General features: G+C 44.7%; 1 protein-coding gene across 1 annotated transcript; it reads left to right on the top strand.

The window, feature by feature from the left end:
* Positions 1 to 3,710: 3,710 nt before the first annotated feature.
* On the top strand, positions 3,711 to 24,877 carry RGCC (regulator of cell cycle). Its single transcript, XM_063952876.1, has 5 exons — positions 3,711 to 3,873; positions 6,799 to 6,972; positions 22,351 to 22,458; positions 23,568 to 23,630; positions 24,542 to 24,877. Exons 1-5 carry the CDS (start codon positions 3,840 to 3,842, stop codon positions 24,547 to 24,549), a joined length of 387 nt encoding a protein of 128 aa, XP_063808946.1. The 5' UTR covers positions 3,711 to 3,839; the 3' UTR covers positions 24,550 to 24,877.
* Positions 24,878 to 25,913: the final 1,036 nt, after the last annotated feature.

Genomic DNA, 25,913 nt, shown 5'->3' with positions numbered 1-25,913 from the left:
ATTTCCTCATAAAAGCATATTTCTATTTCTTTCTGACATGACCAGTCCTTCATGAAACTATGCTGACTCTTTGTTATAAAATTCTTTTCTACAAAATATTTTAAAATCTCATTCCCTAGAACACCCTTACCAGGCTTACTGACATGTGAAGTTTGGCTTGCGGTGTACAGTGTTCCCCATGTTGTGGCTCCTTTTAAATATTAGTTCCATATCTGCATTTGCCAATCTTGTGACACTGATTTGACTATTAAGGAGCCCAAAAATGTAATAGGAGTGCACATAGGATGATGCAACCTGGGGTAGGTGCTTTATTGATTTCATCTTTGTGTGTGAGACATGTAACGGATTCAGTATCAGATCCCGACGGTCGGGATCCTGGAACTTCGGGCCCGGTAGTGAGCTTCGTGACCCGGTCGGGATTCCGACTGCCGGGATTCCCTTGGCTGTCTGGATTCCGGCGTCGGTATCCTGACCGCTGGGATCCCGACAGCCGGTAAAATAACTGCTTCCCCATGTAACATTTAATAAGATGCTTAGGCCAATAGATCTCAAACTGGGTGTTATTGGGCACTTGCAGGGGTGCCACGGGTCCGGGGTCCAAGACCATATCAAATTATTTCTAGTCAGTGAGATAGGAAAAACCAGGGCTGGTGACTGCCAATCATAAAATATGTAGACAGATGTGGCACCCTGTCCCCCCACCACATAACTCACTATCAGGATTACAGTAAAGAATCATTTACTTAATTTAACTTTTACAAATAAGAAACGTGTGCCCTAGGAGTGCCATGGAAAAAATGCTAGTACTCTAGGGCACCGTAATTCAAGAGAGTTTGGAACAAACTGGTTTCAGCTGTTCCTATTATTTTTCTTCCTTTGTGAAATATAAATATCCAACATATTTATTTTTTATTTTCCTTCTTAGATCTTCATGAATATTATTTTTTTCCTTTATTATAAATTATACATTTCTTATTTAAATGACCTCAGATTTTTTATTGAACTCCATGAGGCAGGAGAAATCTTCCAGCATTCCTGAAACGTGTGATAATTGCTGCTTGGATATGACAGCAGATATAGGGCCTAATTCAGATCTGATCGCTGCTGCGCCTGGGCAGTGCCGTAACTAGGCATTTTAGCGCTGTGTGCAAGAAACGGCATTGGCGCCCCCCCCATGCAAGATAGGGGCAGTGCGCGCCGTAGGCGTGCAAAAATATATAGGGGGCGTGGCTTCATGGGGAAGGGGCCGTGGTCACAAAATAATACCAATCCATACTATGGTGCACAGTAGTCTCCATTATTCAAATTACGCTGCACAGTAGCCACCACTACACCAGGTAGAGACCCTTTTTACACATTACAGCAGACAGCGTCCTCTTTTTACACATTACGGCAGACAGCGTCCCCTTTTTACACATTACGGCAGACAGCATCCCCTTTTTTACACATTACGGCAGACAGCGTCCCCCTTTTTTACACATTACGGCAGACAGCATGCACTTTTTTACACGTTACGGCAGACAGCATCCCCTTTTTACACATTACGGCAGACAGCGTCCCCCTTTTTACACATTACGGCAGGCACAGTCCCCCTTTTTACACATAACGGCAGCCAGTCCTCCTTTTTACACATTGCGGCAGACAGCGTCCCCCTTTTTACACATAACGGCAGCCCAGTCCCCCTTTTTACACATTGCAGCAGGCACAGTCCCACTTTTTACACATAACGGCAGCCAGTCCCCCTTTTTACACATTGCGGCAGACAGCGTCCCCCTTTTTACACATAATGGCAGCCAGTCCCCCTTTTACACATTGCGGCAGGCACAGTCCCCCTTTTTACACATAACGGCAGACAAGATAGAGACACAGAGAGAGAGAGAAAGACAGAAAGAGAGAGAGAGAGAGAGAGAGACTTACCATCTCTCCCGCTGGCAGTCAGGCTCCTCGTGCTGGCAGCTCCGGAGGCAGGGGAGAAGGAGGAGGAGTGAGGAGGACTGAAGCCGCAGCAGCGCTATTTAATTGGTAGTAAGCACCGCTGCAGCTGTCCCCTCTCCTTCCGTATTGGCTGCCCGTCGCTGCTGTGGATGCTGGAATGAAGGGACCGCATCCCAGCATCCACAGCAGCGCGTGGCAGCCAATACGGAAGGAGAGGGGATAGCTGCAGCGGCGCTTTACTACCCAATGACAGAGCGCTGCTGCGGTTCTAGTCCCCATCCCTCCTCCTCCTTCTCCGCTGCCTCCAGTGCTGCTCTCTCCTCCACAGCACGGTGCACACAGCAGAGGCGGCATGTAATGAGTCAATTTGACTCATTACATGCCGGCTGGCCGTTACGCCCTCAGGGCAACTGTGCTGTTGTGTCAGGCACATAGTTACGCCCTCAGGGCAACTGTGCTGTGTGTCAGGCACACCTGGCACACAGGTAGTTACGACCCTGGGCGCATGAACTGCACATGTGTATGCACCGCAATGCGCCAGCACGTCGTACAACAGCAACAGACATCGGCACCTAACGACCGGATGGTGCGAAATATCCGAACGCACGGGCGTTCGCAAGGTGATTAACAGGAAGTGTTTTCAGGGAGGGTGTCTGATGTCAGTTCCGGCCCCGATCAGCAGGAATCAATCACACGGGAAGAGTAAGTTCTGTGCTGCGCAGAGACTGTAGAAAATCAGTTTGTGCAGCTCTGCTACACATGCGATCGCACACTTGCACAGTGATTTAACCTTTCCCCTGTAGGCGGTGACTATCTGAATGCAGGGCAGCAAAAAACGCAGGCCAGCGATCAGATCTGAATTAGGCCCATACTCGCCATCAGACAGATAGACCGATTACTGAGTTTGATCCGACTGTGTATGGCCAGCATAAGACTATACACTGGGCGGTATTCAATTTTTCTAATAGACAGGACAAAAACAGAAACCCAACCGACTTTTCAAATTGAATATCCCCCACTGAATCTTCTAGATGCAGCTGTGTTCTGCACACACGGGTCGCCCATTTATTGCCACTGCAACCTCCCCAAACGTTCCTCCTCCCTGCCATGGTAGTGGTACAGAAGAGCCATCTAATAGGATCACTCACCCACAGCTGCAGAAGGACAATCTTCCTGCAGCCCAAGCTCAGTCACTGGCAGGTGGGCCTGGAATGTGCAACAGTGCTGTACCAGGGTGGCACTACACCCTGTAACCCGCACCACCCCGTGAGCGCATGATATGATGATGTAGGGATGAGCATGCGGTGCACCCAGCACCAGGAAGTACGCCAGTAGTTGTTTTCAACTGTATGAAAGTTGTTGTTTTTTTCAAAATGTCCCCAAAATTGGGGATTTTTCAAATGATCAAATTATGAGAATGACTGCATGTCTGTTAAAAAAAATTATACTGAAACAGGTTTAAAACTTTAGTTATTATTTACAATACTGGAGCATTAAAAAATCGTCAATTTTGGAGACATTTTGGGAAAAGAATATTAGCCAGTTAAATGGTTAAAACTAAAGACCACAAGTGAACTATATTATTCTATATTGCAAAGTGTGGGAGACACCTGACAGCAATGCTTCTATGCGATTCGCGCCCTCTAGCGGCACATAGGAAGATCACACGACCTCCTAGCTGTCTTCTTACTACTGACATCAATGAATAGTACTTTTCTGCCCCGCCCATCGTGACGTCAGCGCCCTGTGGAGGGCAGCACATAAAGCATCAGCGGCAGTGCTCAGCATTAGACAGAGCTGTACCCGGGGTATACGGTGCAGGGAGACTATAGTGTGGCAGCGCATCTACTGAGGGACTCCCGGGCTGCATCCTTTACTATTTCTTATTTTATTGACTTAGAGCCATGAAGTCCCCGACAGTGAAGACATCCAGAAGAGGTAAGAGGGGATCCCAAGTGCAACTTTTCCAATGCACTGTGCCGTACTGGTTGCTGCTATGCTGGAGCCTGTGGATCAGTGGTTAGCCTTATTGTCGCACGCAGTACCACCTGCAACACATCACTAGTGTAACTCGCTGTACTGTCCCAGTATTCACTCCACCTGACTGTGTGATATGTAACTGGACTGGTCCTGCTGGGTGCATGATATGTGTGGGTCTGGTCACCTGGGTGCGTGATATGTAAATAACTGGGTCACCTGGCCATGTGATATGACATGGGTCCTGTCACCTGACCGAGTGATATGTAAGCGGTTTGATCACCTGTAATATGTAACTGGTCTGGTAATCTAACTGTGATATGTAATGGATTCGGTCACCTGGGTGCGTGATACAGGTATGTGACAGGACCGGTCACCTGGCTGTGGGATATGGGACCTGACCAGTCACCTGGCGGCATGATCTGTGATGGTTCTGGTTACTTGGCTGTTTAATATGTGATAAGACCACTCACCTGGCTGCGTGATATGTAAATGTAATGGGTCCGGTCACTTGGCTGCATGATATGCAATGGGTCTGGTCCACGTGTACCTGACTGTTATATGTAATGAGTCTGGTCACCTGTTTGCTATGAAATGGTTTGGTCCATGTACAAGTGGTTGTGTGATATGTAATGGGTCTTGTCACCTGGATGTGTGCTATGTAACAGGCCTGGTCCACATATGTAACTGGTTCAGCCACCTGTCTGTATGATTTGTATCTGGTCTGGTCCACGTCCAACAGACTGTGATATATAACTGGTCCTGTTATCTGGCTGTGTGATATGTAACTGCTTCAGTCACAGACTGTTCCAAAACCTGCACAAATCTTATTAACTTCAGTGCCAGCAGGACTGCTGTTACTGGTTCATAGATTGGTGTACTATTCACAGGCAATGAGCATGAGGCCTCTTATTATTATTCTTGATGAAATGGTTTGCATTTGTATGTGCGTAGGGTAATATTTGGTTCTTCTGTAGTGGTAAAACTAAAGTTGCAGTGATTTGCCATCTTGTGGCTGAGATTTGTAGTCCTACAACAAGCTGCAACCTGCAGTCTCCTAAAGCTGCTGAAAAACTACTGTTATGGCATTCTGGCACTTGTAGTGCTAACACTTTGCATTTTCATTTGGTACAGGGGAGCCATGGGATACTAAGCTTTGCTCTTTCTTTCTTTATTAAATGATTTGGAATAATTGTATAGCTGTAGCCTGTGCACTCCATATCTCTGCATGTTGCTGTCATAGCAGATGTGCTATTCAGTGTCTCTTCTGCTGTTCCTGGGGAGTTGTGTTTTGCTAAAGAGGCTTTCTCTGTCTTTTGTTCCCAGCCTCCTGCTAATGCTTTTATTGTGAGCAAGTACCCACATTGGAAGAGACTGGTGCTGCCAGCTTAGTTACAGTTCTGTGCCAGTCTGGTGGCTGTTTGAGTGAGGGGGCAGCTAAGGGAAAGTCTTGAAAACTAATCATGGTCTTAAAATGACATGAGCACATCTTTGCAGAATTACCAAACCCTGTAATAGACCGTGACTCATTCAGTGGTTTTATGCTCACATCATTTTCAGGATGATGTTTCTTTATACAAATCAGATTGCCATGGTGTGCTGGCTGATATTATTCAAGTGACCCTATACATTGCTCCAGTCATCGTTTTAAGCAGCACACATTGATGTTTATACAATATTACGGACCTAAAGCATAACTATGACACAAGAGCGAGCATGTCATTTGGCTGGTTGTATCAAAGATGTGGAAGTATTTCCCAAAGGCAGCAATGGGTGGTGAAAGTGTAAGGGATTGGTATGAGAGTTTGGCCATCAAAATGCAGACACTGAGAGGGGGAACCTGTAACTCCGACCTGTAAATAATGCAATTTAAAGCATGTTAACAGCGTCTGCTTTAAAGCTTCAAATGTAATGGTAATTGGACCTACACACTTGGCGATGTTTCCGATTTGGTCGATTTTCGTTTTCAACGATTAACGTTCATCGTCCAAATAGGCTTGCTCTGCTAAACGAGGGAAAGCCAACGATGAAGGGACGCGCATCGTTGGTGCCTACACACTAAACGACATGAACGATATATAGTTCACTTATGAGAGATGTCGTTCATATCGCCCGTGTATGTCGCCAAGTGTGTAGGGCCCATAAGGCATCATGTTTGATGTTGTCAAGTTAGCACTGTTAAATTGCATTATTCACAGGACTACAACCTCACACTGGGCCCGATTCCGATGTGGTCGCTAATGCAATTGCAGCTGCGTTCTTTAAAGCAGTTATCATGCTATAATATGCTAATGTCACAGCTGCACTGGAAATGTACTGGGACCCCAAGCAACTATGTACAAACACGCAGCGGCGGTCGCAGATCCTTCCATAAGTGTAAACCCTGTGGTTGCGCAGAATGCAGTGGTACTAAGACACAGGTGCCATGTTTTCTGCATACGGGGTCACAGATGTAGGCTAGGGACAAACGCACTGAAAATGGTTGTTACCTGCGTTTTTGGTGCACACTCCCCATTACATCCCCTAAATAGTCCCTGACTGTCAATCACTTTGCGACTAAATCTCACTGCAAGCGGCAACGCTAGGGTACCTTGGCGCAGTGCGATTGTGGTGATTTCACAGTTCGGACGATAATAGCTCAGCTCTGTAATTATCGGCATTCTTAGTGACAGCATTTTGATTGTCGAGTGGTTCATTGGTAAACCGAAAGAAATACGTAGTTGTTGTTCTGCTGAAACTGATCTAATCTGTCTCTAAGACTGGGCCTGTTAGGGTTGTTAACGACAAGTGGTGGTCAGTGTTCTGTGTGAGATGTGACAGGCGTACACGTGGATGTGTTGTAATAGTGGAGTAATACGTAACTGTTTCTTACTGTTCTGTTCTCAGCTGCCTTCCTTGAAGACGATGATTTAAATGCTGTGTTGTGTGAGTTTGATGCGGTGTTAGAAGATTTCTCCTCTCCTTTCAACAAGAGGCGATTCCGATATGATGAGCACCTGCGGACCATGAAGAGGAGGAGCAGTGCTAGTATCAGTGACAGTGGAATCTCCGACTCAGAAAGTGAGCAACTATGGCGGCTGTTCTAGTCCTCCGTGCCCTAAAAGCAGGTTTTTTCACTTCAGAAGTTTTGTCCAATTTGTTGTTGTTGTCCATAAAACTGCCGTCTTTAGTTGGTGTCCTCCTTCACCATCTACAAGGGCTGGACACACCCTATAGATTCAGTGGGATAGGACAAGAAGGGGGTGAATATGGCAAGTGAGGGGATGCAACTATATAGTATTAATTAATTAAATTGCTGCATCAGAACAGCGTCATGGTAACTTATATAGAGATTGTAACTCTGTAGTCTATTTATCATAGGAATAAAGATGGCTCTTTTGCCAAGCCCCAAACCAGGCAGAACCTACAGTATCCGGTGGGTACTGGTAATAACTTCCCAAAGCAAAATATGGGGAAACTTATTTAGGTAGGATTGAGGAGGACCCAATACTGTAGTAACCCTCAGTTCACTATAGCAGTCTTAGAAGATGACTGTGGCGATAAACGGAATAAATACTTAATTAAAGCATTTTTTCATGTTATGTTACTATCAAATAATTTTTTAATGATCTAAATATTGAAGAATCTGCACTAGAAGGCTGGCATGGCTGGGCATGTAGAACTCTACTATACTGGGTCAGGTATCCAGGTGACCAGCGGAGGAGACCTCTGAGCTTACAGCTGCTGGGCCAGTACCCCCACCGGCGAGAGGAGCATAGCTCGGCGACTCTGATACCTTTTTAAGGTGATGGGACATTTTCTGTTGCTGTGATATGCAGATGTAGAAAATCTTCTATTGGTGCTTTTTGTTAAACCCCCAAAGCACTTAAATGAACAGTGGGGGTAATTCCAAGTTGATCGCAGCAGGATTTTTGTTAGCAATTGGGCAAAACCATGTGCACTGCAGGGGAGGCAGATATAACGTGCAGAGAGTTAGATTTGGGTGGGGTGTGTTCAATCTGCAATCTAATTTGCAGTGTAAAAATAAAGCAGCCAGTATTTACCCTGCACAGAAACAAAATAACCTACCCAAATCTAACTCTTTCTGCACATGTTATATCTGCCCCCCCTGCAGTGCACATGGTTTTGCCCAATTGCTATCAAAAATCCTGCTGCGATCAACTTGGAATTACCCCCAGTGTCCTGTTAAATCTCCTTTGCGTGATTGAAATCACAATGGAACCTGATAACTAAAATGCAAGTAGCTATTTTAGAAAGACAGATTTTACGTATGAATTATTTCATATTAAATGTGCTTGACATTCTGTATAATAAAAGGGTAATGCTGCTGCTCACCTCTATGGGCGGAATTCATGTGTTGTGTGCGATGGCGCCCGACAGAGCAATTCAAGTGTTTTTCTATTTGGGCACACACAGCCACTGGCTCTGCCAATACTGTTATGATGGTCTGTCATTTTGACAGGCTAGTAACTAATTTGAAATAAGTTTTATCATAAAGTATGTAAGATTGCATTCACAGGTCTCTATGATTTGGCATATCTGACTTACATCCTAAGTAATGTTTAGTTGATGATCTGTTAACTGCATATTAAATGCCAATTCCTGGTATATCTGTTAAAGGAATTAAGTAATACAAAATAAAGTACAGAAGCTTAGTTACCTGAAATATATTTATATGACAATACAATACACTGGGTCAGATTCAAATGCCCCCTCCCGCCTGTGATCGTGCCGCCGGCAGCTATTCTAATGTTGCTGCCGACGGGCACGACAAGTTAATTTCAGCTCTCTACCACCGGGGCCGCCCAAACGGGTCTTCTCATGCTCTCGCCCATTACTTTAGTCGTGTTTAGGTGCTTTGCGTGCCTAAACCCAAGTGTAATGGGTGCAATAAGTGGAGGTATTTGAATATCGCCCTGCTATCTCCCGTCACTTTAGATGGGAGATCAGGGGTGTGATAACATTTGAATTCCCCCCCCCCCCCCCCCCCCCCCATTGACTGGTCTTGTGCAGGAGAACAATTTTCCTGCATAGACAAACCTTGTTAACATGAATGTGAGTCACTCCCATCAACACAGAGACATACTCAGGGAGGAGCTTTGACAATGCCAAGGTGGATATGAGGTAATTGCGCGACATTGTCATCCAATCTCGGGGCACCCTCTGCTCTGAGCTGTACTCTTCTGCTATGGAGGCCCTTAGCTAATCATAGAAATTTGCATGAGGTTCTATGCCCTTTAATAAAGAAATCAAGCTGATGTAGGACAGCTAACATTTTGGAAGTGGCTTATACAATGGATAGGATACAAAATAGTGGTTTTATTGTGTAATTGACTCTTACCTTTCCCATATTACTGTTGGTTTGTGACTAAATGAATAACTCTGGAGACATTTCTCATAGACATGAGCTGTTATATCTGCAGTCATTATTATAGGCTCTAGAATTTCTTTTCGCCATTGCGGCTTTCTCAGGAAAGTCCTTCTGGTTTAGAATCTTGTTAATGGCCTTTTATGCTCAGGTTGACCACTACCCTATGTCTTCAGTACGCTGGATGAACTCATGTCCTTTTCTCTTACGTCCTAGAGGATGCTGGGAACTCCGTAAGGACCATAGGGTATAGACGAGCTCTGCAGGAGACATGGGCACTATAAAGAACTTTATAATGGGTGTGCACTGGCTCCTCCCTCTATGCCCTACCTCCAGACCTCAGTTAGATCCTGTGCCCAGAGGAGATTGGGTGCACTACAGGGGAGCTCTCCTGAGTTTCAGGGAGCACTGCTGGCAACAGGCTCCCTGCATCGTGGGACTGAGGAGAGAGAAGCAGACCTACTTAAGTGATAGGCTCTGCTTCTTAGAAATATAAGTAGGCGCTGGTGTACTGGCTATGAGACACTGATGATATTAATACTGACTGCAGCTTCACTTATTTGAGGTGCTGAGCCTCAAAAAACAAAAATTAATAAAAACCACAGAGAGAAGCGCTGTCACTAAAGTATTAATATATTTTATTAAAAATGACCTTATTCATATATAAAAATTATGATAAAGCCTAAACATCCTGTGACTTTAAAAAATCTTTTAGCAGCAACACATCAAAACATGTAACAATTTGTATTCCTCACTAAGGTCTCCTTTGGAACAATGTATCAATCTACCCTTTATATAATGTATGGTAACTCTTGTGATTAACAGGAATTCCTTAGAGTAAGCTCCACGCGTGGGCTGATTGAAACACTTGAAACCATATATTGGTAGAGGGTTTAAAAGTTCGTCCGTGATGTATATAGGGGATTATTCACATTGATGTCATCCGCTCCATTATTTGTGAAATCCCTATTTAGCTCTTATTTCTCAATAATGCCGTCCAGAATTGATCAGCTTTTCTTATGAAGCTTATAATTGCACAATAACAGATTAAGCATGTGACGCTATTTTGGAGTCTGTTATTATACTTAACACAATTGTTGCCCATTGCATAAATTGTGTTATGTCCGTAGGGCGCCGGCTGCCCGCTCTGGGACACTGCAATAGAATGTGCAGGGCTTGTGAGAAATAATAGATAAAACGCTCAGTCTCATTCAGATCGGCATAAAAATTCAAAGGCTATAATGCTCTCACCACTTTCCATCAAGCTTCACCTGGAGCATACTGCTAGCTGTCATAAGCTGAATCTCCGTTTGGTGCGGTGAGCCAAATGCCGAACAGATGCTGGGTGAGGCGCTGAGCGGCGGATGCTGTCTGGGACGTGCTGCAGAAATCAGTCTCTGTTCGTGATGGTTAGCTGGATGCCAAGCAGAATGTCGAGCAATGTAATCAGACGGATTGCTTGACGCGTTTCTCAGCCTCAATCCTGGGGCTGTTTCCTCAGAAGTACCGCCTCTAGAGCCCCTGGTCTCCTTTATACTCCTCTGCTTCCTTAATTGGCAATACACCTGTACAGTGCAGCAGCGGTCAGAAGACGCTTCGGGCCCGGTGGCAGGATTATATTCCGCTTTGGGTGGTTGCTTGGACCACCAGCCGAGTGGGGAATCTGTGCGTCGGTCGGGGTTCCAACCTCGAAGTATCTGATTGGCTCCAAATGTATTCTGCAGCAGGACAACAGCTACAAACATACAGCCAATGTCATTAAGTATCTTTTGATGCTGTTTTGAAGGAGCCAATCATGTTGCCGGCTGCCAGGATCCCAGAGGTCAGGATACAGATGCCAGAATCCCAACACCCGGTGAAATAGAGGAGGTTGGAACCCCGACCGACGCACAGATTCCCCACTCGGCTGGTGGTCCAAGCAACCACCCAAAGCGGAATATAATCCTGCCACCGGGCCCGAATCGTCTTCTGACCGCCGCTGCACTGTACAGGTGTATTGCCAATTAAGGAAGCAGAGGAGTATAAAGGAGACCAGGGGCTCTAGAGGCGGTACTTCTGAGGAAACAGCCCCAGGATTGAGGCTGAGAAACGCGTCAAGCAATCCGTCTGATTACATTGCTTGACATTCTGCTTGGCATCCAGCTAACCATCACGAACAGAGACTGATTTCTGCAGCACGTCCCCGACAGCATCCGCCGCTCAGCGCCTCACCCAGCATCTGTTCGGCATTTGGCTCCAGAGAAGCTGGCTCCCCGGACTCTCCCCTGCTGAAAACGGTGACACAGCGCTGAAAAGACGGAAGAGGGGGGGGCACTTGTAAGGCGCAGTGAGTGTATTACACGATTTATTATATATAAAAGCGCTATTATCTGGGAATTCTGTTTCCAGTGTCAGTTGGCGCTGGGTGTGTGCTGGCATTCTCTCTCTCTCTCTCTCTCTCTCTCTCTCTCTCTCTCTCTCCCTCTCCCTCTCCCTCTCCCTCTCCCTCTCCCTCTCCCTCTCCCTCTCCCTCTCCCTCTCCCTCTCCCTCTCCCTCTCCCAAGGGCCTTAGTGGGGAACTGGTTTAATGTTCAATAAAAAACATTAAAGGAGCGCTGGTATCAAATAAAAAAGCATTTAATAGTAAATATGGTGGAAACAACCACTTTGAGTAATTATTGGAAGTTTAAAAACAAAAATAGTGCATATACAAGTATATTTCACATTCACAGTGGATGAGTTTAGCTAAAAAACGGCTTATGAGCCCATTATGTAGTTGCAGTCCACAATCATAGAATAAGCTGGTTGCTTTCCGTACTGTTGGGGGGTGTAAAAATAGTCTCAACAATTTAATTTGAAATCTGTTAGGTTTAGAACGAAAAGTTGGATTGCAATTGCTCACCCCCTGGTGATAGGATCCGTTCTCACCCGTTATTATAAGCGCTGGTTCCCGTCGATAGCAATCAGCGGAGGTAGCTCTCAGCATCTGACGATGGCTGTGTCCACTGCTGGAGATCTCCATAGACTTTCCGTCTCTGAGACTGGGGATCCCTGGACGTTCTCTTATCACCCAACTGGAATAATTCTCTGCCAAATAAACCCCCGCTGTGCTTGAAAAGGCCCCGTTCTGCCGAGGTATTACGCTGTCTGCATGACTCTCCTTTCTGGACATCCTGACACAGCCATCGTCAGATGCTGAGAGCTACCTCCGCTGATTGCTATCGACGGGAACCAGCGCTTATAATAACGGGTGAGAACGGATCCTATCACCAGGGGTGAGCAATTGCAATCCAACTTTTCGTTCTAAACCTAACAACAGATTTCAAATTAAATTGTTGAGACTATTTTTACACCCCCCAACAGTACGGAAAGCAACCAGCTTATTCTATGATTGTGGACTGCAACTACATAATGGGCTCATAAGCCGTTTTTTAGCTAAATTCATCCACTGTGAATGTGAAATATACTTATATATGTATATGTATTTGCACTATTTTTGTTTTTAAACTTCCAATAATTACTCAAAGTGGTTGTTTCCACCATATTTACTATTAAATGCTTTTTTATTTGATACCAGCGCTCCTTTAATGTTTTTTTATTGAACATTAAACCATATACCTTTGATTAAGGCACCCAGTTGCCCGTTAGGAGCTGCTATTACAAGATATATATATATATATATATATATATATATATATATATATATATATATATATATATATATATATATATATATATATATATATATATATATTTTAATATATTCTTTATCAGGTGTTTTTTAAATATACTTTACTAGCGCCCGATTTAACGGGGTACACACTCCCCGTAACCTTTTTTTTTTTTCTTAGTGGGGAACTGTCTCCTTATAGATATATCCCTGTGTATGTGGGGGTGTCGGCATGTCTGAAGCGGAAGGCTCATCTAAGGAGGAGGTGGAGCAGATGATTGTGGTGTCTCCGTCGGCAACGCCGACTCATGATTGGGGAGTCCAGGGAAAAGGCAGGGAGTCAATCCACGGATTGGACTGTGTCTCAGGGCACTTCCGGGTCTCAAAAGCGTCCCCTATCCCAAATGGCAGACACTGATACCGACACGGATTCTGACTCCAGTGTTGACTATATGAGGCGAGGTTACACCCAAGGGTGGCCAAAAGTATTCATTATATGATTATTGCAATAAAAGACGTTTTGCATATCACTGAGGACCCCTCTGTCCCTGACACGAGGGTGCGCATGTATAAGGAAAAGAAACATGAGGTAATCTTTCCCCCGTCTCATGAGCTAAATGAGTTATTTGAAAAAGCTTGGGAAACTCCGGACAAAAAACTGCAGATTCCCAAGAGGATTCTTATGGCGTATCCTTTCCCAGCACAGGACAGGGTACGCTGGGAATCCTCACCCAGGGTGGACAAGGCTTTAACGCGCCTGTCTAAGAAGGTGGCGCTACCGTCTCCAGACACGGCAGCCCTCAAGGATCCTGCTGATCGCAGACAGGAAACTACCTTAAAATCTATTTATACACATACGGGTGCTTTACTCAGACCGGCTATAGCATGAGCATGGGTATGTAGCGCAGTTGCAGCTTGGACAGATACCTTGTCAGCTGACCTTGATACCATTTTATTGACCTTAGGGCACATTAAAGACGCAGTCTTATATATGAGAGACGCTCAAAGAGACGTTGGGCTGCTAGGTTCGAGAGCCAACGCCATGGCGACTTCTGCTAGGCGAGCCCTGTGGACCCGCCAATGGACGGGTGATGCAGATTCAAAGAAGCATATGGAGGTTTTACTATACAAAGGTGAAGTTTTATTTGGGGAAGGTCTTGCGGACCTGGTTGCCACAGCTACCGTGGGTAAATCTACTTTTTTGCCTTTTGTTCCCCCCACAGCAAAAGAAAACTCCACAATATCAGATGCAGTCATTTCAGTCGCATAAGTCCAGAAGAGGTCGAAGCTCATCCTTCCTCGCCAGAGGTAAGGGTAGAGGGAAGAGAACACCTGCTTCGGCTAGTTCCTAGGAGCAGAAGTCCTCCCCGGCTTCTACTAAATCCACCGCATGACGCTGGGGCTCCACTGAGGGAGTCCGCACCGGTGGGGGCACGTCTTCGACTCTTCAGCCAGGTCTGGGGATACAAACTGGAATTCGAAGAGGTGCCCCCTTGCCGATTTTTCAAGTCGGCCTTGCCAGCTTCTTCCCCAGAGAGGGAAGTAGTGTTGGCTGCAATTCAAAGGCTTTGTCAACAGCAAGTGATTGTCAAGGTTCCCCTAGTCCAACAAGGGAAAGGGTACTATTCGACCCTGTTCGTGGTCCCAAAGCCAGATGGCTCGGTCAGACCTGTTTTAAATCTAAAATCCCTAAACCTGTACTTAAAAAAAAAAAAAAAAAAAAAGTTCAAATTCCAAATGGAATTGCTCAGGGCTGAGATCTCCAGTCTGGAAGGGGGGGATTTTATGGTGTCAGTCGACATAAAGGATGCATACCTTCATGTCCCCATATATCCTCCTCATCAGGCGTACCTGAGATGTACAGGACTGTCATTACCAGTTTCAGACGTTGCTGTTTTGGCTTTCCACGGCCCAGAGGATTTTCACCAAGGTAATGGCGGAAATGATGGTGCTCCTCCACGGGCAGGGAGTCACAATTATCCCGTACTTGGGCGATCTCCTGATAAAAGCAAGATCGGGAGATCAATTGCAGATGAGCGTGTCGCTCTCCCTGAGAGTGCTACAACAACACGGTTGGGTTCTCAATCTGACAAAGTCACAATTGATTCCAACGACTCGACTATCATTCCTAGGCATGATTCTGGACATGGAACAGAAGAGGGTTTTCTCCCGATGGAAAAAGCCCAGGCCCTCCAGAACATGGTCAGAGACTTGCTAAAACCAAAAAGAGTGTCTGTTCATCAATGCACTCGAGTTCTGGGAAAAATGGTGGCAGCCTACGAGGCCATCCCCTTCGGCAGGTTTCATGCAAGGACGTTTCAGTGGGACCTCCTGGACAAGTGGTCCGGGTCCCATCTACTAATACATCAGAAGATAAGCCTGTCCCCCAGGGCCAGGGTGTCTCTCTTGTGGTGGCTGCAAAGTGCTCACCTTCTAGAGGGTCGCAGGTTCGGCATTCAGGACTGGGTTCTGGTGACCACGGACGCGAGCCTCCGAGGATGGGGGGCAGTCACATGAGGGCAAAATTTTCAGGGGCTATGGTCAAGCCAGGAGGCTTGTCTACACATCAACATACTGGAATTAAGGGCCATATACAACGGCCTACGACAAGCGGAGGATCTTCTCCGCCACCTACCGGTTCTGATTCAATCAGACAACGTCACAGCCGTGGCTCATGTAAACCGCCAAGGCGGGACAAGGAGCAGAGTGGCAATGGCGGAAGCCACCAGGATTCTTCGCTGGGCGGAAAATCACGTAAGCGCTCTGTCAGCGGTCTTCATTCCGGGAGTGGACAATTGGGAAGCAGACTCCATCCAGGAGAGTGGGGACTTCATCAAGAAGTTTTTACAGAGATAACAAGTCTTTAGGGAATTCCTCACATAGACATGATGGCGTCACGCCTCAACAAGAAGCTTCGGAGGTATTGTGCCAGGTCAAGGGACCCTCAGGCAGTAGCGGTGGACGCCCTGGTGACATCTTGGGTGTTTCAATCGGTCTAGGTGTTCCCCCCTCTTCCTCTCATCTCAAAAATATTGAGAATCATACGACAAAAAAAAGAGTAAAAGCAATACTCATTGTTCCAGATTGGCCTCGAAGGGCCTGGTATTCAGATCTTCAGGAGATGCTCACAGAAGATCCCTGGCCTCTTCCTCTCAGGGAGGACCTGTTACAACAGGGGCCCTGCATGTGGCAAGACTTACCGCGGTTATGTTTGACGGCATGGCGGTTGAACACCGAATCCTAGCTGGGGAAGGTATTCCGGAGGAAGTCATCCCTACTCTGATAAAGGCTAGGAAGGAGGTGACGGCAAAACATTATCACCGTGTCTGGAGGAAGTATGTTTCTTGGTGTGAAGCCAAGAATGCTCCTACGGAAGATTTCCATCTGGACCGTTTTCTCCACTTTCTACAGACAGGAGTGGATATGGGCCTAAAATTAGGCTCCATTGAGGTACAGATTTCGGCCCTGTCTATTTTCTTTCAGAAGGAATTGGCTTTTCTCCCAGAAGTCCAGACTTTTGTAAAGGGAGTGCTGCACAACCAGCCTCCTTTTGTGCCTCCAGTGGCACCTTGGGACCGTAACGTGGTGTTACGGTTCCTGAAGTCTCACTGGTTTGAACCTCTTCAAACTGTTGAATTGAAATTTCTCACTTGCAAGGTGGTCATGTTGTTGGCCTTGGCATCTGCAAGGCGGGTGTCCAAATTGGCGGCCTTGTCTCACAAGAGCCCCTATTTGACCTTTCATGTGGATAGAGCAGAGTTGAGGACTCGTCCTCAATTTTTGCCTAAGGTGGTTTCTTCGTTTCATATGAACCAACCTATTGTGGTGCCTGTGGCTACGACTGACTTGGAGGATTCCAAGTCCCTGGATGTAGTCAGGGCCTTAATCTATGTAGCCAGGACGGCTCGAGTTAGGAGAACAGAAGCACTGTTTGTCCTGTATGCTGCCAACAAAGTTGGCGCTCCTGCTTCAAAGCAGACTATTGGTCGCTGGATCTGTAACACGATCCAGCAGGCTCATTCTACGGCAGGATTGCCGTTAACAAATTCTGTAAAGGCCCATTCCACTAGGAAGGTGGCCTCTTCTTGGGCGGCTTCCCGAGGCGTCTCTGCTTTACAGAGCTGCTACCTGGTCGGGTTCAAACACTTTTGCAAAGTTCTATAAGTTTGATACCCTGGCTGATGAGGACCTTGCGTTTGCTCAGTTGGTGCTGCAGAGTCGTCCGCACTCTCCCATCCTGTCTGGAGCTTTGGTATAAACACCATAGTCCTTACGGAGTCCCCAGCATCCTCTAGGACGTAAGAGAAAATAAGATTTTAAACCTACCGGTAAATCTTTTTCTCCTAGTCCGTAGAGGATATTGGGCGCCCGTCTCAGTTCGGACAAAATCTGCAAGGCTTGTATATAGTTGTTGCTTACATAAGGGTTATGTTACAGTTGAGATCAGTCTTTAGCTGATACTGTTTTGTGTTCATACTGTTAACTGGTTGCGTATATTCCAGGCTGTATGGTGTGGGCTGGTATGAATCTTGCCCTTAGATTTACAAAATCCTTTCCTCGTATTGTCCATCTCCTCTGGGCACAGTTTCTCTAACTGAGGTCTGGAGGAGGGGCATAGAGGGAAGAGCCAGTGCACACCCATTTTAAACTTCTTTATAGTGCCCATGTCTCCTGCGGAGCCCGTCTATACCCCATGGTCCTTATGGAGTCCCCAGCATCCTCTACGGACTAGGAGAAGAAAAAGATTTACCGGTAGGTTTAAAATCTTTTATTTTCTATTAATAGGTAGAAAATAATGAGTTGAATGACCACAATAAATTAGCCAGGTAAAGCTCTAAGTATTCTGCTGTCTTTAGAGAATTTGGCTAGTAGATGGCACTACTACTGTACCAAATCTCTGTGGATACTTACCGTTTATACTCGAGTCAGTGCAGGGAAGGAGGGACACGGAGGGCACAGCGCGCGCCTCTCCTGTGTCCCTCCTGCGTCTCCGGCTGGTCTATTAAATGAAGTATCCGTTCGTGAGCTCTGATTGGCTCACGAACCGGCACTTCATTTAACAGACGCGCCGCGGCTGCTGGAGACGCATGAGGGACACAGGAGAGACGCGCGCTGTGCCCTCCGTGTCCCTCCTTCAAAAGACAGCGCGGGAACGGCGGAGGGTAAGTTACCGTAGACCTGGCACTGGGGGAGCATAATTGGCACTTGGGGGAAGTGGAGGGGGGGCATATCTGGCAGTATGAGGGCTGTGTACGGCTAGAGCTGCATTTCCCACCCCAGGCTTATATTCAAATCAATAAGTTTTCCCAGGTTTTTGTGGTAAAATTAGGTGCATCGGCTTATATTCGGGTCGACTTATACCACACTTACCGATATTCTGGCTGCTCTCTGCGGGAGAGAGCAGCCAGGTCGGCTCAGCGGGCGGGCAGGGGAGGCTGTGCTGCAAAGGAGGGGGTGACCGGAGGCGGGACAGGGGTGGAGCAAGGGCGGGATGGGGCGGAGCAAGGGCAGGGTCACAGTGACACCTCTAAGCCACGCCCCGCTCTGTAATGCCGCGATCACCGGCATTACACTGCAGGGGGCGTGGCTATGATGACGCGATTCAGCAAGAATCGCGTCATCGACTGCCCGGACCGCCCACTTTACACACTAAGTGGGTGGACGGGCAGGGGGGACCTCGCAAATCGGGAGACTTGCCTGCTCTTCCGGAGGGCCGGGAGGGTCACCCGATTTTCGGGAGCCTCCCGGCCATTCCGGGAGAGTAGGCAAGTATGACTTATACTCGAGTATATACTGTTTTCTGTCTCCAAACTACAATTAATAGGAGCACTTTTAGCTGATGTTTCACATTCCTGAAGATGTATTTCATCATTAATGCTGTAGCTTACCTCTGTGTCTGACCTGTAATTCAGCCTGGGGTGGTCTTGTAATCAGCGATCTCAATGTATAACTAGTCTTATTCTAACTACTGTGTCATACTGAAAGATAATGTCTGAGTTGTGCACCAGAGTATGACCTCATCCATTAGCCACAGAGAGGTCTGTCATTCTGATTGGAGATTCCACTGCACAAATATGCCATTATGTGCTGCCTGCCAAGGCTGATGGAATTATTAGGGGTGGGGTTCAGTGCTCCTGCTGGCCCTATTGTTGTCTTTGAGCTGTGACATGTAGGTGATCAGATGAGTACATGTATTATTTAATTCTGTCTCTGAAAAAGAAGATATCCCAGTAGAGCTTAAATTAGAATATCATGCACCAGGAATGAGTACAGCAGTGTGAACCAGACACGCAAATCCCCCCCCCCCCCCCCCAGGTTTAGAGGATACATGAACGCAGCCTATAACTTGCAGGTGTTTTAAACTGTTACAAGTGTGTCTCTCTCTGTGACCTTAGCGGTCATGTTAAGATACACAATGACATTTTAACCACCTTTTATATCCTGTGCCTGGCTGCTGAACCAAGCATGGTTGCAGAGACAGGAAATATGTGGTTTATAGCAGTCTCAAGATGTTTTGTTCTAGTTGTCATAGTAATTCTGCAGTTTTCAAGTAAATTGCACTTTTTCAGAGAGATTATTTGATATTATCTTCTTCCTAACCCATTTAAGGTAATTTATCTTGCTTCTTGCAACAGTGTTATCTCCCATCTGATGATAGACCAATTGTAGACCATGTATGATACAATTTGTTAATATACTTTGTATTGGAACTCCAAAGTGGGTGAGCAGTAAATACAAAGCAAAATATTGTTTACTTAGAACATTGCTGTCTAACAAGTAGCTTAACAAATATTCATTAATTGATGTTGTGCCATAAGTTTGTTGAAGCAGAAAATGCTTCCAATTCTTAGCAAGGGGTTTTATTTTTTTATTTTTTTTTATTCATAATGGTTCATGAAAACCTATTGGCATAAACCTGATTTGTGAAGGGAATCAAATTATTTTCATTCTTTAATGTAAGTTCGAAGGTGGCTTCTGTGTGATACCCACACAGAATTTAGACTGTAAGCTTCAATGACAAGGTACTGGTGCAAATACATATTCGCTGTACAGCACTGCATAATATTGTGGTGCCTTGTTGTTGTTGTTATTTAACTAGTTGGTGCTGACAGCGGTTGGTCAGCTGTGCCCCCAGTGACCAAAACTATAAATGGCCAGGAAGGGGTGGGACCTAGAACCAATGTTTCTCAGCTGGGGCATTACTAACTGATTAATCTGTAATGGGCCCTACACATTGGCCGAGCTGCCCGACGGCGGATACGGCCGACGGGCGACCCGGCGGCGGGGGGGCAGTGACGGGGGGAGTGAACTTACTTCACTCCCCCCGTCACACGGCTCCATAGACCTGCAGGCAAATATGGATGAGATCGTCCATATAGGCCTGTATGCACAGCCGACGGGGCACCAGCGATGAACGAGCGCGGGGCCGCGCATCGTTCATCGCTGGTGCCTCCACACTGCACGATATGAACGTTATCTCATTCATTAATGAACGAGATCGTTCATATCGTGCAGTGATGTCAGCCAGTGTGTAGGGCCTTCATGTTTTAGCTTCTGAATATGTTGCCCAAGTTCTGACAAACTAACAAATCCAGATCTTCAACACATTCCCTATATTAAGGTTCCAATAATAAGTTTGATATGATGCTACTTTATGAATAACATTTAGTATAAGTCCATGACAATATAAAGTTTTATATTCTAGCAAATTGACATTAAAAAATCTTCTCTGGATTTCAGAGTCCAGCTTAATTTGTGTGTTTTATGTCACAGGAAATTGTTCTACAGCTGTAATTATATTTATTTTAACTTATGGCTAACCTTTTTCATTCAATTTTAAGTATAACTGTCTGCCTCTGTGGCTTCCTTTAATTTAAATGTTCCTTCTTTACTTTGCCAAGTTAACTTCAAAATAAGCATATGTCTCACAAGACACTTAAAGGAGGACAAGTTCGTTAAGAGTAAAGAGCTTAGGTGAACTCACAGTTCCTGCTGAAATTATTACATTTCAGGTTGAATTTGAACTACTTTCACCATCTGTACTACTAGAATATTACATAAGTAATAATAATTGGTTCAGTATGATTTACCGACTGTCATAATCCCGACAGGCATTGGCCTACGGTCACTATACCGACATGTTCAAAATGCCGACCTAGTCAGAATACCAACATTTGCAATGCCGGCATGTCAAAATACCAACATGAGTCATTATGTGGTTTTTTTTGTGTGTGTGTGTGGGGGGGGGGGGGATGTATGTATGTATGTATGTATGTATGTATGTGTGTGTCAGTGTTGACATATGTCGACATGGACACTGTCTAGGTGTACCATGTCCCCTCGCATGGCTCGCTGCACTTGCCATGCTTCAGCCCAGTGCTTTGCTGTCCTCGGCACACTATTATATTCCCTCTCCAGGTCCACTGAGATGGTAAAGTATGAACAAGTCTGTTTTGGGGCAAACATTCCTTAAAACGCATGTCTGAATTTCAGATGAACATGTCTGCATAATGAATGTCGGTATTTTGACTGTCGGTCAATGGCTGTCAGGATTATGACCTTGAGTATTGTGTCCGTCGGTAAATCAACTGCTACCCTTAATAATAATAATAATAATAATAATAATAATAATAATAATACACTGGTATTAATAATAAAAACTTTCAATGAAAACCTAAAACATTTCTATGGCTTAGAACTGTTTCTATGGGGTGCCCTACTCCTGGCAGTCTCTGACAAGTAATTTTGCTCTTGTTCTGGTAATGTGTCTTGGCTGTACTGGACTAGAGAAACAAGGGCAGCGACTGAACAGTGGGTATAGAGAGTGTTTGCAGACATCAGTTGTGGAACAGTCTCCTAACCTTTAGCCACGCTCACAGTGCAATACTGTGCTATAACTGTCCTTTCACACAGGTGGCAATCTTGTGGGTTATACCAAAATTTAGGCTACCAATTCACTAAGAACTACTGTAATCACCCAGGCACGAATGAAGAAGTGCCTCAGTTACGTCCTTAGTTTCTAGTGAATTGGTGGGTTTCCTATTAATAATTGTATCACCAACATAAAACTGTCTCTGCTGTAGTCAGGCAGCAGGCACAGCTTGTTCCAGATTGATAACTCTGCAGCAACAAAATGTGAGATTCTGAAATATGCTTACTGCAGTCCAGAGAGTGCTGTACTCTGTATCTGCCTATTGTAATATTTACATCATTATTTAATGTTTTTTGTTTTATTTTTATTTTTTTTCTTATTCAAATTTTGTTAGAAAATATATATATATTGTTATGGACTGTGGGCAGTTTAAGTTGTTTGGCTATTGTGGCATGTTTGGTGGTTTCTGAACTGTAGTACATAACACAACTGTGTAACCTGAATAGAAGCACCTGGTTTATACTCACCATTCTTCTTTTTTTGTTTTAGGTGCAGAATCACTTTGTAGAAACAGCTTTAGTTTCAGTGATGAAAAACTCAACTCGCCAACACTCTCTTCTCCATCACACTCCTCACCAGTAGAGACTCCACGTAAAGGTATAATCTGAGATTATTACATCTTTTGTTACCTTTTTTAAAATTCTATCTGCCAATCATAGAAACCCATTGTTTAGCTGAACACTTTGCAAACGGTAGCATATTTAGATTACAGTAGCCAGCAGGCTGATCTAAATGACAGATCTTTCAATGGGTCCTAGAAACTCTTATGATGCAGTATTGTGGTTACTCTTGTCCCCACTAAAACACACAGAAAAACAGAAACTGTTTCTTTTTAACAACTCTTCAAAAAAATGTTTTTTTTTTTGTAAGTGAAACTATGATCTCTGTAACCCTAAACTATGTAATGTACAGATGTGTCCTCGTATATCTTTGCTGCCGTCACGCCAAATAACCCTCTTGGCATGCCAGGTCGCATGAGAATCTCCTAGTGTCTGGCATCTTTTTTGCCAAAAAAATGCGTCTTTGGAACATGGGTAGGACGCATGAGGAGACTGTGCTGATTTATTTGGTATGACACTTGCATATCTGTGTGCGACTGAGCCTCTGAATCTGTACACAAAGTGCTACAGTGTAGCAGCCATAGCTTTTTTCCAATACAAGTTCTGTTCTGCTCTGTATACAGACTTAGTCACACATAACATACAAGTGTCGTATATCAAATTATTCCGCACAGTCTCCTTGTGTGTACTAGTCACATTGTATTGCGTCTAAGGTGTATTTTCAGCAAAGAAAGAAGCCTGATGCTAGCGGAGCAGTACGGGACCTGGAGGCTCCCTCACGTCGGGCATATTACGGTGCTTCAAATATTGAGGCGTGATGTATGAGGACACATCTAACTGAGGTAGCAGTGTTTTATACATGACCAGATGTGTCTGGATAATCTCTGACATCCCTGGGTGGACCGTTCTCTTTAGGAAAGGGGAGCTTCTCTGTAGTGTGTCAATTTAGGACACTGCAAAGTCTCTGTGATTGGCTTGCAGTGTCCTAAGTAACTTATGGTCTGAGTAAACCTAATTATGGATTTAAACAAAGCTTATGGTCAATGATGGAATAACCATTATAAAGGAGTGTGTGCTTTGCCATTTTGCTAATATCAGCACCCTTGATGCTTTGAAAAGGTGTAATATGTATTTTTATATCCACAGCTAAACTTGGAGATACAAAAGAACTGGAAGATTTTATTGCAGATCTTGACAGGACACTTGCAAGTAAGTCTTTTAATATAAAATAATTTCCTCCGGTAGTATATGGTTTATTATGCAATTCACTCTGATTGTTTAGTAGCCAGAAACCATAAAATCTATGCAACATTATATGCCATTACATTAACCACTTAACTGACAATTTTTGCTATATACTTTAATAAGTATATTTTTAAATATTATATTATCTGTATATTATATTATCTGTAGAATGGATATCCTCGTCAAAAACTGGGGGACACAGTGGGGCGGCGCGGTCGCATGTGATCTGACCAAGCCAGTCAAGTGGTTAATTCTGTTTTAGTGACCCTGGGTCCATGAGGTTTCTGGCAGTACATGTACAGTAAGAGTGGTCACATCACACATACATAGAACAAATCTGTTACTAAAACTGAGGGTAGAAAAGACGGACCTGAGGGTTATTTTCTGCTGTGTGTATGTTACATGATATATAAGGAAAATGCCCTCTCTTACCCTAAGTACCCCCTACTTTTAATGTGGCTCCTTAAATTTCTCCATATTAATCTACTTAGTAATATTCCAGACTTATCCATGCAGGATGCTTACCCTGTTCTCTTCCATTAGCCTAGCCTAGCAGTCCTGTAGAATGTAGTGATGCAAGTACATCATGTCTGGGTGTATTTCCTGTTTAATTATCTTGAATGTCCCTGCATTGTTCATAAACTGCATCATCTGTACAGGTGTCTCATTTCCACAATCCCCATCCAATAATAGCTCCTACATCTAAGCGTCAACTTATTTCAATAGCTTTTGTACTGCACCTGTTGCTTTCACTTGTATTCTCGTGTGTTCCACAACTAGAGCGCACCTCAGCGTTCACTGCAATATACATTCCTGCTCTGTGCATCACATTCCATCCACACTTTGCTAACCTCTGTATCTCTCCTCCCTGCCAGGCATGTGAAGCACTGTACAGCTGGTCACCCAGTGTGATCTCTGAAATGACTTATGAAGTATCGTTACAGTACGGCAGACGTTTCCAGCTGCAGACCATACCTAATAACGCTCTGATCTCAGCATATGAACCTGCTGCACCGTGTTAGAAAGCCTGATATGTCTTTATATTACTTTGAAGATACAGTGGACTGTATTTTTTTACATAAATACTGCTTGTAATTTAAAATGCTTTTTATGGAGAATTTGTAATATTATAGTTGAAACAAATGTAATGAAGCTTCTCCCCCCCAATATAATATATTTTTGTACACAAATAAAACATTGTCTGGATTTTATTTATTTTTCTGTCCAGGACAGTTCTTAGTTCCCTAACATACTGTACGTTTAGTTCTAGCCTGGCTCCAGCACTGCCCTTTGGTTAGAGATGTGACCACAACTAACCCTGTATTTGTACAATGTCCGTCCCCTCTGAACTGTCCCTCTGGGATCCCTGCTGCTTAGATTAGTGCTGCCCTGCTGACAGCAGCTATGCGTCATGACCACATTGTGGTTACTGTAGAATTCCTATTAATGGTTTAGGAGGATCATTTACACCTGTTAGAAATATATTTGGATGCTTCTTTCTACATGCAACCATAATATTTATCAGTGCTGGGAGGTTTGGTAGTGGGCCTGTGCTAATTTGGGAGAATGGTCTCCTGTAGTCCTGCAGTCTGTCCAGAAGGGAATAGAGGCCACAAAGATGAATAATGCTTGTTGATATTCAAACTTTCACATAAAGTAACCAAACCGGCAGCATGAGTGTTCAGATGACTTTTCAAAGGCTGAAGGGACTTGTCAGCTAGACAGAGGAAGATTAACAGACATTCAACCTACTTCTCTGGCAGAATCCACTAGAAACACGTGGCTTTAGATTACATGGCATCAGGCCATATTTGTCATCTGTCAAATAGACCTAGATTTTACTGCCATATTGTTCCAGCAGATTTATGCAAAATGTACATATGCTCTTCTATTACAAAAGTTGCTGCATTTACCTGTGGTCAGACCACCTCTTATTAGTCCTCATCTCCTGCACTTCTGTAGGTATCTGGTTTCATGTGGTTGGGGTTAAAACTATCTGTATCCAATCAGATCATCAGACACAAGTATTTCAGGAGCTGAATGTGCTGTTGATGTGAGTGGCAATAAACCATTCTCTCAGTTATAATACTGAGGAGAAAGACATGTATGATAGAGATATAAGATATGCATATGACTGATGTGAGATGGCAAATTAAGTCAAGCTGGACGCACAGACTGAAAGTTCATGGAAAGAGCAGAATCTGCCTTCATCAGCACAGTATAAATGTGAAGAGCCTACACAACTGA

The sequence above is a fragment of the Pseudophryne corroboree genome, chromosome 2 (assembly GCF_028390025.1).
Source record: "Pseudophryne corroboree isolate aPseCor3 chromosome 2, aPseCor3.hap2, whole genome shotgun sequence".
NCBI classification, from domain to species: domain Eukaryota; kingdom Metazoa; phylum Chordata; class Amphibia; order Anura; family Myobatrachidae; genus Pseudophryne; species Pseudophryne corroboree.
Note: the sequence above shows the minus strand (reverse complement) of the source record. Positions and strands in the feature narration are given on the sequence as shown.